Source organism: Phoca vitulina, unplaced genomic scaffold, assembly GCF_004348235.1.
Source record: "Phoca vitulina isolate PV1807 unplaced genomic scaffold, GSC_HSeal_1.0 scaffold56, whole genome shotgun sequence".
In the NCBI taxonomy this organism is placed as follows: Eukaryota; Metazoa; Chordata; class Mammalia; order Carnivora; family Phocidae; genus Phoca; species Phoca vitulina.
In genome coordinates this window covers 9,744,387-9,756,455 of record NW_022589759.1, presented here as the reverse complement: position 1 = coordinate 9,756,455, position 12,069 = coordinate 9,744,387, and the positions used below count along the sequence as shown (strand labels likewise).

General features: G+C 47.7%; 1 protein-coding gene across 1 annotated transcript in view; it reads left to right on the top strand.

The window, feature by feature from the left end:
- Window positions 1-2,426: 2,426 nt before the first annotated feature.
- The window catches only part of VAT1L (vesicle amine transport 1 like), a 140,372-nt gene continuing 130,729 nt past the window's right edge, over window positions 2,427-12,069 (top strand). Inside the window, exon 1 of the mRNA XM_032389747.1 lies at window positions 2,427-2,794. Within this exon, the coding sequence (XP_032245638.1) occupies window positions 2,565-2,794 (230 nt within the window). The 5' untranslated portion in view covers window positions 2,427-2,564. The remainder of the gene's footprint in view (window positions 2,795-12,069) is intronic.

The window sequence follows — 12,069 nt, the reverse complement described above, 5'->3', positions numbered from 1 at the left end:
CTTAGCCAGTCTTGCAGAAAATTTAGTGGGAAATACCCATTTCCTTGCTTTTGGGTAGGACAACTCTGAGGCTTGTTTCACAAGGGTGTCCTGTGGGTTTGAGTCCCCTTCGTCCCTGTGCTAACCTCCTTATTCATGAACCTTGGATTGGCTTCTCTGGCTTTCCTGTCTCACTTTCCTCCTTCCTGATGGGAGCTTCCTGGGATGACCTCCAAAATAAATTGCTGGCCTCAAAGTCTTGTTTCAGGATAGAATCCAGCCTAAACACTATATCTCCCAATGCAAACAGACTTCATAACTTGGATAACTGGGTTCACAATGACATGTTCACTATTCACTAACCAGCATTGTCTATTCAGCTTCCTATCCAGCCCTTCTTCTATCCCACAGCCACTGCCTCAGTTAAGGCTCTTCTTATTTATCTATTTGTTTATCTATATCTATCTGCACCATAGTCTCTAACCAATCTCCACACTTCCAGTAAGTCTACCATCTAATCCACCACCCACTTACTGCCAAAGTTACTATCCTAAAATACAGTAATGTTATTCCCTGGTTTGTTTGTTTTTAAGACTTCAGTGGCACCCATTGCCTCCATGATTTATGTCTTAAATCTTATAACGTCATATGTAAAACACCTCAAAGCTGGTTCCAACCAACCTTTCAGCCTAGTCTCCAGTGACTGCTAACCACAGCTGATGGTCAGACCACACAGAACAAGACAGTGTCTTCTCCTTCCACCTGTCCCCTTTCCATGTGTTTGAATGTGCTTGTGATCTTCCCTGTCTGAGGAACCTGGCTTATCATTCAAGGTCTAGCTCAAACTTCTTCACCTCCATGAGGACCTCTCCAACTCCCCAAGCCAGTTCCCTCCTCTGGGCTCCCACAGCAGCATGTGGATTCACTGGCTCATTCATTCACTCAACAAAGGTTCTTCTGAGCATTTTCTACTATGTACCAGTCATGTGCCAAGCCCCAGGGAAACCATGCTGGATAAAAGCAGAAATCACTCTTGCCCACATGAAGACCACAGTTGGAAAAAGCAAACAAACATGAATTATCAGGTGATCATACAAAAGTTCATTACAAACTGCCATGAGAGTTTTACCATAAAGGATGCAGACCCAACCCATAGACACAAGGAATGGGTGCTTAAGTTGAAAGTGAAATAGAAGATAACACCAGATGAAGGAAGTGGCACATACATTCCAGGCACAGGTGGTAGGAGGGAACACAATACTATTTTTGAAGAATAGAAGAGAGGCACAGTGAGAATGGAAGGAGAGGCACTTACACCATTCCATTCACTGTGTCATTTATATTTGTTGGCTGTGTCCTCCCTGCCTCATGCTTGAGAATAAGCTCCTTAAAGGTAAGGACCATGCTGTCACTGAAAGTCTTATCCACCCCAGCACTTAGCACAATGCAAAAAAACCTAAGTAATGTACCCATTTTATGGATGAGGGAGTTGAGGATCAGAAAGGTTGAGTGAGTTGCCCAAGGTCCCAAAGCTGGCAGTGGCTGCACAGGAAGTAGAATATACCTCCATCACTCCCCCACTATAATCTTTCTTTAAACAGCCACAAGGCAATCTCCCTCCACCTGCGCCCTCCATGGGGGGCGGGGCACCATCCAGGGACTTGAGCCGGGGGCAGACGCTTAATTGACTGAGCCACCCAGGCGCCCCTAAAAGTCCAAGTTTTCCTATAAGCTCCTTTTCAAAAAGCCAGTTACTGGGTGTGTGTGTGTGTGTGTGTGTGTGTGTGTGTGTGTGTTGGGGAGGGGATGAAAACTGATCTTCTGGCGGTCAAAACAAAAAAAGGACCCTTTTCTGGTACAGAATTCTTTTCTGAAGCCTCTTTGATGGCCAGAAATGGTGCGGGTGGGGAGAATTAGTCATCATAAGAGGATCCTGGTGATGCTTGGTAAAGAGCATCTGCACTGACCCCGAGGGTCTGGAGTGAAAAGACCCTGGTTTAGACTCTTCAGGGGAGTAAGTGGGATTTCTTGTTTCCCGCTTCCCGAACCTCTTCCCCTTTCCAGCCGGTACCGGCAGTTTGGGAAACAGCCCCCTTTCCCGTCTACCCCGCTGGTCCCCGCAGATCAGCGGGAGAGGAGGCAAGCCAGTCTCCGGGAGGCATCCTCCAGGCCCAGACATTCGTCTCTGTCCATTTCAAGGCGCCCAGCCTGCGCCGTAAATAACAAAGTACTGCGCCTACCGCGGAGGACACTGCGTCCTCTCTGCGTGTTTTATCCACGAGTCTTGGGCAAGTCTAGGTTCTGGGGCTGCGATCAAGAGCCCGATTTGAGCCTGGCTCTGGAGTTGGAGTCAAGGCTCCGCTTGGGCAGGGAAGAGAGGCAGGGAGCAGGAGGGGTGGGGCGGGCGGGGGCGCGGCTCTTGCGAGGATTACGGCGGAGGCTGTGGACCTTGGCGCGGCTCGCAGAGGCTGCAGCCATTGCACAGCCGAGCATCCCACATTCAACAGGAGGAACCCGCGGGAGAGGAGCTCGAGCCCCCCGCGCCGCAGCAGCCGCAGCCCGTGCGCCCCGCGCCCCCGTGCGCAATGGCCAAGGAAGGCGTGGAGAAGGCGGAGGAGACGGAGCAAATGATCGAGAAGGAGGCAGGCAAGGAGCCTGCTGAGGGCGGCGGCGGCGGCTCTCACCGCCTCGGGGACGCCCAGGAGATGCGCGCCGTGGTGCTGGCCGGCTTCGGGGGGCTCAACAAGCTGCGGGTCACCAGGAAGGCCATGCCCGAGCCGCAGGACGGCGAGCTCAAGATCCGCGTCAAAGCCTGGTCCAGTATCCGCGTCTTTCTCGCTTTCTCTCTTTGCGCGCTCGGCGCTCCCGGGGCGGGGGTGGCGGAGCCTCCGCGGGGCCGCTGCGCGGGTAAGAGCGGCCGTGGGCGCCCCCTCCGCGCCCTTCCCGGGTCTGAGAGCCTCCCCGCGGCCGGCGGCCGGCTGACGCTGAGGAGGATGCTGCGAGGTGGCCCTCGCCCTAGCCAAGCCGGATCTAGGGGTGACCGGAGGGGACTGTGAGCTCCTGCGAGGGGAGGAAAGCGGTGGATGGTGGCGCCCAGCACCCGGGGTCTGGAAGATTGCGCTGCGGGGGCTCTCCGTCGGGTAGACAGCTCAGCTGCCAGGAAAGGGAGTTTGATTAACACGGTTAAAAAAAAATAATAACCGTCGGCTTACTGTGTACCAGCCTTCCTGTTTAGAGTTTTATGTGTGCGATCTTATTTAATACTTCCTGGGACCCGATGAGTTAGGTACCATCATTATCTCCCGTTTCAGGCGAGGAGACCCGGGCTCAGACAGTGATTTGCCCAATATCTCGTGGCAGCTACTAATTGACCTGGTCAGGATTTGCTACTCGATCTTTTCAGCCTCTGTGCTGTGGTTCTGCTGGGGCTGGCGACAGAGTGCAGGGTTGGGGAAGTGCGTTTTCTCTCCCCACTGCTGCATTCTACCCCCTCTGGTGCCCTGGTAGGGAGAAAGGGTCTGGGAAGCAGGGGTTAGGTCCTGGAGCATCTCAGCTTGGTGAGGGGTGAGGCCAAGGCTCCCTCTTCCTCACCAACGTCTTCTGTGCTTCTCCAAAGTGGAAAAACAAACACCCGGCAATCTTCTCAGAACTCCTGCCCCCATCTCAAACGGAGCTCAGCAATCTGAGTGTCCTTCCATTCCCCACTCCTCCTGGGGGAACTTCAGAGTTATGCCCAGCTGGGATTCGCTCTGGAGGGCTTAAGCCTCTCTGTGTGCTGTCACTATATGATCATTTCTCTGAAGTTCTAGGAGGGAGGGCTCACCCCAGGGGGTTCACTGGACCCAACACTCTGAGTTCTTTATGCAGTAGCGTGGGGAGCGCCTAAGGGGAGCCTGCTCTCCGCACAGTTAGATGGACTTACCCTTTCTCATGTCTGTGTTTTAAAGGGAATAGACTCGGCTCCGGAAAGGAGCAGTCAGCTTACCTGTTCCTAGGTTAGACCCCAAACCTGGACTCTGCGACCATATGCAGAGGCAAGAAAAATGCAAAGGAGATTCTCCTCCCATTCGCTGCTTTGAGAGCAGGTGCAGGATTCACATGCCAGGCTGGAAGGCAGCTGGTAAGAGAAGCAGGCGCTGGTTTCTGACTCACTCCTTACACATGTAGCAGGTCACAGTTGCCTCTAAACATGACTCTTGGGAGCTCAGGGTAAGGGAAGAGGCTTTTGCAAACTGGGGGATCCTGTACAGTTCCATTTTGTTAACTCTCGTGAACCAAGCTGATTGATCCCAGAAGGCAGGGCTTGCGTCTGCCCTTTTCACCAACAAATCCCCAATGTCCAGCATAGCATAGCATAGTGCTTGGCACACACTATGTCCAACATCAGTTACTGCTGAAGGAATCAGTTATTGCTGAATGAATGGAGTGAGAAAAGACGCTTGAGCCAGGATTGTTGAGTCCTTATTTTTCTTCGCTTGCTGGTGGAGGAACGTCTACCTCGTAAAACTAAAACTATATATTGATAATTTTCCTTCCTTAGCCACGGATCAAAAATATTTCGTGTGTGTGTGTATGTGTGTATAATTTATGACTCTCCATCCAGGGTATGTTCAGAGAGTGAAAATGTTGAAGCTACTTTTTAAAGAAAAGAGCATCACTTGCGGTACAAATAGGTCTGGGTTCTCTAGTCTTAAGCTAATTACATAGATACTGATAGGAACTGAAGCATTTTGAAATAATAAATGTCAAGATGAAAGCCAGGAGATTGCTTTTCAAAGCCAGATGCACAAGCCTGTTCTTCCTTGGAGCTGTACACACACACACACACACACACACACAGAGAGACACACACACACACACACACACAGACACACACACACACGAATCACTGCAGATTTCCCACCCCGGTTGTTCAGAAAGCCAACGAGGCATGGGGGAACATTCGGGATCCAGTATTGCAAAGGGCCCAGATTGATTTTTGTCTTCCCACGCTGGAAGCAGAGTTAATCAGTTTTGCAAGGGGGTACTGAAGTAGGTTTGTGAAGATTGCCCGGCCTTTCCTCCTCCACTGGGCTAGGATTGGCTGGCCAAAGATGCCCACTGATTGTAAGTTTAGCCTTGGGAGCCAGGATGACTCATTCTGTATTTTTATGAATCATCTGATGGCTTCCTGGATGCAGGTCCCCCTTTTATCTGCTCTCTATTTTTAATGGAAACCTTTTATCATCAAATAGGATATGCTGTTTGCTTGGCAGTAAAGCATAGTCCATCTGAACTAGTATTATTCAGACCTGGAATGAAGGTCCAAGTTGGTTACTCTATAAATTTTATGGAAATGGAAGAGAAGAGGTACAGAGAAATACATATTTTATTTCATTTACCCCTCTCATTTATGGTCCAATGAGATAGGTATTACGGTAGAGCAAATTGAGGCTTGGAGATGTTGAGTAATTTGCTAAAAACATCACAGAGACAGTACAGTTAGGATATGAGTCTTGGCCTGTCTCTCCTTAAAGCTCTGCTGTTTTCCTTTTATTCTATTTTGTCTCCCTCTGTGGAAGAGCCACGGGAAATGTGATTTACCTCTCTGGACATTTGGCATGCAAGCTTGCTGTCCTTCCTTTCTTCAATGAGTATGGCTCCTTTGATCTTTTTATGTCTGACTTAAGAGAACATTCTCTGGCTATTACCAGAGTAATATGGCTTTTCTCTCCCAAATGGAAACATGATGGTCAAATGCAGCTCAAAAAGAACCACTTTGGAGAGTGCAGGGTGGGAGGGATTGCAGAGTCTTCTAATTTGTTACAAGAGCATCAGCTTTGCTGGGGAACCCCTTTAGTCAACTGTTCACTGAGCAATATACATAGCAAGCGATTTAAGTGGCCATGCAGAAAAAGCACGTGGCCTTTGGAAGAAGAAGGATCTGGATGTAGACCCGAGCCCCATCACCTCCTATCTGTGTGACCTCAACAGACACATCTCAGCTTCTCCAAGCTTGCCGTGCCTCAACTGCAAAATGCAGATAATGCAATGAACCCCATGTTGTTGAGAGGATCAGATGCAACAAAGGGACTGGCACTAAATAAATAGTTGTTGAGACTGTCGTCATCAGTGTTGTTGTATCTATGCCTCTATGACTTACTTCTTGACAATTTGATAACTTGGAGGCCATCACTGAAATCGTGTTTATAATATAGGCAACGTCATGACACATTTGCTCCGTGATGAAGAGGGAGACCTTCCTAGACCTGAGTCCCAGCCCTGCCACTTGCTAGCCATATGTGTTGGGTCTTGCCCCCTAGAGGCAGAGCCCGAGACAGGGATGTGTTTTAAGTGGTAGATCGAGGGGGTGTTCTCAGGAGAATGGGAGCAAGGGGAGCAGGACAAGGAAGGAGCTAAGCAAGCATTTCGTCTCCCCTGGATCCCACCAGGAGTTCTGGAGCATGGATTGTACCATAGAGTCATTCTGACCTTGAAGCAATAGGGGAAGCCCTTGTGCCCCCGCACACCCCCGTTCCCGCCCCCCCACTCCCGTCGTCAGTCGGGTATGGGCAGTGGGGGCATGGAGCCTCTCAGGCAAAGGTGGCTTCCGTTTGAGCTCCATCCCTCTGGAAGAGGGATGAGGGTTAGGGTGCCATATTGAGCCAGGAGCCACCAGCACTTCCAGCAGTGGGGGGATGGGTGTACTGCCCAGGAAAAAGGGATCTGAGTGAGGCGCAAATATTGCCCTCGATGCTGGCTGACCTTGAACATGTTGCTTATTTCTCTAAACTTCGGTTTCCTGGTCTATAAAATAGAAATGATAATAGCACCTCCCTTTACAGTGTTGTAATGGTGCTGAAATGGGATCCAGTGTATAAAGACCTTTTTGGTGATGCCTGGCGTATAGGAAGTGGTTAATAAATGATAGCTATTATTATTTAAACTATTATTCTTGGTTTCCATAGCTACCATGTACAGTATATCATTCAAAGGGGAACTTTTGGGGTGTTAAAGGGGCACTGATTAATAATTACTCTGGAGCAGGAGCAGACTAGAATTGTTCTAGGCAGACTAGGGTACATACGTGGTCCCCCCGAATGGCTAAGGGTCAGGTCTACGCCTTTGCTGCAGAAGTCTTGTCACAGTGAGACATCTCTTGGACGGAAGCTAGGAGGATTTGAGGCTGAGGGTCTCTAGACTGGGCTGCAGAAATATATTTAAGTGGCCATTAACAAGCCTTGTCTGGTTTGTGGCTCAAATTGGCTTGTGATGGAAAGGCACTAATGGATTGGGGACATTTATTTTCCCAGACTTATTTACAAAGAGAGGCCACATGAAACTGCTAGAACGAGAGCAGTTGGATGAAAAATGGTCCCAGCCAGTCATGGCTCTATTGGCTGATCTGAAAATGGGCTGAGGGCAGGCCACACTAAAGGAAAGCCAACACACGGTGGGAATCTAACATATCGCAGGGGTAGAGTGCACTGGGCTAGGGGAGGGAACTAACATTTGCCAAGCACTTGCTAGGAACCACGAACTGAGTTGCCTGCTAGGTACTTTGTTTCATTTTATCCTAATGACAACTCAATAATATCAGTATTACTATCTCCATTTTAAAGATGGGAAGCTGACATTCAGAGACATGTGAAGATCACAAACTGCTAATCCAAGTCAGCCTCTTCCTGGACTCTTTACATTTGGGAAAATCAGAAAGACTCAGTGACAAAGGCACAAGAGAGAAAGGACTGAGAGACCAAGTGGTACAGACAGGCAGACAGACACCAAGACTGGAATCAGGAATATAAAGAAACATGCATGCATTTGACTGATTTGAAGTATAACTGATAAGACTCAAAATGGTTACAGTGCCATCTCGCCCTCCCAAATGGCCATTGTATTTCTAAACAACATCCACTTTCCCTCCGTTGCTGATATATGGGACCCTTTAGAGATCTACTTAGGATCAAATTGCTATGACTGTTGGCCCAGAATATCCACGCTGATTAAACACAATCACCACTCCTTGGATCCACTGAAGACATTCAAGTTCCTTCATCTGCCCCCTTTGCCTCCACTGAGCTATTGCTACGTTGGCAACTTGACTGTAGAGTATCTCCAAACGGTCTATCATTAAAGTGTCACTGATAAGGCCAATCCAATGAAATATGGCCAATATTATTTTTCCTGTGTTTATTCAAATAAACAAATGGAGTGCATGAGGCTAAGTGACACTGATGTTTATAAAACTGAGAAATTGCTTGGAGGGTCCCTAATACCCCAGCCAGGAGCCACTCTGGCCTGGAGATGGGAACAAAGTGTTCTCAATCACTCTGTGTTGGATAGAGATATCAGGATTTGACAGGAAAGGATGACTCTGTGCTGACTCACATTGAGCCCCAATTGGTGATGAGGAGATGGAGATGCTTCTTCAGGGATCGATCTTCTTCATGAAAGTTGCATTTTCCCATGAACTGTGTCCTCCCTAGTGAGGGCGGGGGATAGTGACTATGTATACTCTTCATCCAATAATGGAATGGACTTCTTGCCTTCCCAGCAATTCGAGGAAGAAAGGAAGCCCAGTGCTGCTTCTTTTTCATAGATAAAGGAAGTACAGAACATCTTATACATCTGGCACACAGTAGGTTCCCATAAATAGCAGCCCGATCTTAATTATATGGCAGGTGACCCATGACGGGCAAAGGGAGTGATGACTGATAATCATGCTCATCCTACCCTCTACTTGCACCATCTTTGGAGCAACAAAGCTCATTATCCTCCTCCATTTTACATCGGACCCTCATAACCCCATGAGGTTATCATGCTTACTTTCTCAGAGAGGAAAATGGGACTCAGAGCTGAAGTGGAAAGAGCGAGAAGCTACAATAGATCTGAGTTCAGACCCTAACTCTACCTCACCATGGCTGTGTGATCTTAATCAAATAGTACTTTCAACTTGCCCATATCCTCACTTTGGTAATTATACCCACTTTTTGGTATGTTAGGAAGACTAGCTGATAATCTGTCAAGTCCTGACTGCTCTTTGCATGCCGTGGGTATTCAAGAAAGGTTATTTTCCTTCCTCAGTCACTCAAGCTGTGAAAAGACAGGTGGAAACTTGATGCCATCCTCTGGTTCTTGGTCCTGCTGTGCTCCCACCAAACTACACTGGCACCAGGGAGGAGGGTGCTGGCTTTTGAATCTCATTCCCAGGGTTGGAATGGATTTGGACTGATCCACACGGGTGGCAGCAGGGATTTCTAGGGTAGCTGGGTGTGCAGAACAGTCCAGCCTCTGGAGTTTGGTTCACTCTCATTCAGAGGATCCAAAATCCCACGACCTTCGAGTACATCGCTGGCATTCAACACTGACAACAGAGCTCACTCAGGCATGGGGGAATGGCACCCCTATGACCCCAAGTTCCTGACATTTCTCTTAATAGGGATCTTTTTTGGTATCTTGGCATTTGTCGTAGAAGAAGAAGTTTAATTAGAAACAAGAAGAGCCTCTTCATAGGGAAAGGGCAGCAGGTATGTCATCTCAAATTAGTTTGATTCCTCTGTGTGTGATCTCACACAGAAAATCAGTTGGAGCCACGGTATTAAAATGAGTAAATTTAATGTTTGAAGGCCCAGGGGACAAAATATATACTTCAGTGAAAGAGGCTGTTTCATCTTTGAACGGGATATTCTCTTGATGAAAACCTTGCAGTCAGCTTCTGTCCTCAATCTCGTTCTGTCGGTGACCCTGGTCCCTCAGCTAAGCCTCATCCCTAGCATTGTTCTGGAGCCAGGGTGTGCTGAACACTGCTTTCCCAGACAGAACCCCCGTGGGAGGTGAGAGCTTTGGGCGCTCTTGCTCCCGACGTGTCTAAATGGATGTAGTCCCCAAAGCCCAATGCAGGATAATTATCTTCTGTGAGGGGAATGATAATGATTCATTTCTTGGGCTGGCAGTTACTACACACCCAGACCGGATGGGAGGAAGTATGCTTTTTGGTTATAAAATAGTTAAGGTCTGAAGTGAAACAGACCTGGATTCCAATCCTGGATCTGATGGTTTTAGCAACCTGTCTAACCTTAGGAAAATGACTTCAGCTTTTATTATCTCAGTTTGCTCATCTGTAATGTGGGTATAATTACAGCACCTATGGGGTATTTTTTTGTGGGAGGGTAAAAAGAGATAATACGTCTGAAGTACCTAGCAATGATGGTATATTTAATATTTGTTGAATGAAGTCCTTGTCCTATAGTATATGTTTAATATATATTAATGGTAGGGAGGAGACGCAAAGAATAGGACATTAAAAAGTCCCTCCATACTTCATGAAGTTTTCTGGATGGAGTCCCTATTCAGACTCCAAAGGGTACAAGACCCTGATGTCAAAACTAACCCAGACAGGATGTGCCATCGCGCCATGACATACGTAAGAAGATTCAGATGAATTTCTGAAAGAACAAGAGAGGAAATGGAGCCAAGATGTACTACTGTGGTCCTACTGTGTGCAGGAAGCTGGGCCAAGCTCAGAGATCTTCAAAAGGAAGACCAGTCACTTCTGCTCTGACTTCTCTTTCCTTTATTTCAGTCAGGCTGACCATCATGGTGAAATTGTCTCTGGCCTTCTAGGCTCTCCCCTTTCTTTTCCCTTCCATGTTTTGTCTTCCTCTCACGAGGTAGCTTCATGTGCTCCTCCTGCAATGAGCTTCCTTCCTGAGACTAGGAGAGATGGTGGCCTCCTGCCCCAGATGCCTTGTGCAAGTTTAGCAAGGCCCAATGCAGAGCCCCCATTTTTTCTCCCAATTTTCAAATATCAAGGAAGTAATCTTAATGGCCATTTGTTAATCACATACCAGCCTCTGGATCTCTCTTTCTCTCTCTGCTCGGCCCAAGGAAATGATGTGCTTGGCCACATTTGCATCTCGTGCCCTCCTACCCTGACCTAGAAGAATGGAGCATCATGATTGATTGCCATACTAGGAACATATGAAGTGTGTGTGTATGTGTGTTTTGGGGGGTGGGGTGGGTAGATACTTTGAAAGGAATGGAGGGCAGTTACCAGAAGACAGGGGTAAGAAACACACAGAACTAATGTGTGTTTAATCAAAATGGTAGCCACCGTGGGGGATGGGAGACTTCGATCTTCACCACAGAAAGTGACGAATCAGAGAGGGGACTGGAGAAGCCAGCTCCATTCCCTATCCTGGGACCTTACATTCTCAGCACAAAGTGATTGAATCATATTAAATGACATATATCATATTTTCAACTTGGAGGCCCGCTGCCTTTTAAATCTCTTTGGTAATCTTGGAAATGCTAGAAGCTTGCTCTATTATCATTTAACTGGTGAACACCAAGCCTGGTGCTTGGTTAACCACAGGCACTCAATAAATGTCTATGGAATGAATGAATACGTTACCGACTTTCCCCCAAATGTTAGGGGTACATTTCTACAAAAGTTGCCGTGTCACTTGTAAATACCAACAGTACTATTGACTTTGCTCATACAGGCGGCAGCTGGTCCATGCCCGTGTACCTTCAGGCACCCCTCTGTCCCCTCAGCCTCCTCTGACAGGAGGCCTACATCTCTCCAGCATGTGGGGCTTTGAGCAGAGACTTGAGAGGATACCAAAGGGGCTATGTTCTCAGACAGTTTGGTTTTACCTCTCCTTGATACAATCTGTTCTCTAGAAACTGGACGTTCGCTTTTTGAATTCTCTAATAACTACTCTCCCTCGGCTGGGAAATGTGGGTTTCTGACTTCGCAAGATGCTCTGTAACTTTCTCCTCACTGACATCCCGTTGCATCGAGCGTGGGAGGCAGGGATCTTGAAGAGAACCCTCTGGGCTGTGTCTGGGGATTGCTATTCCAAGAGCATTTACTCAAGCATTCCTGTGCCATGTGTCTACCTGGGGACCCAGGCCCTAGCAGCCTGGATGCTAAAACAATATTTAATTAAACTTATGTGGTGATCATTTCACAATATACATATATATCCCATCATTATGTTGTGCATCTTCACCTAATGCAATGTTATAGGTCAATTATATCTCAGTAACACTGGAAAATAAGTAAGTTATTTCCAACCTACTGGGGGAGAAATCCCATCTTTT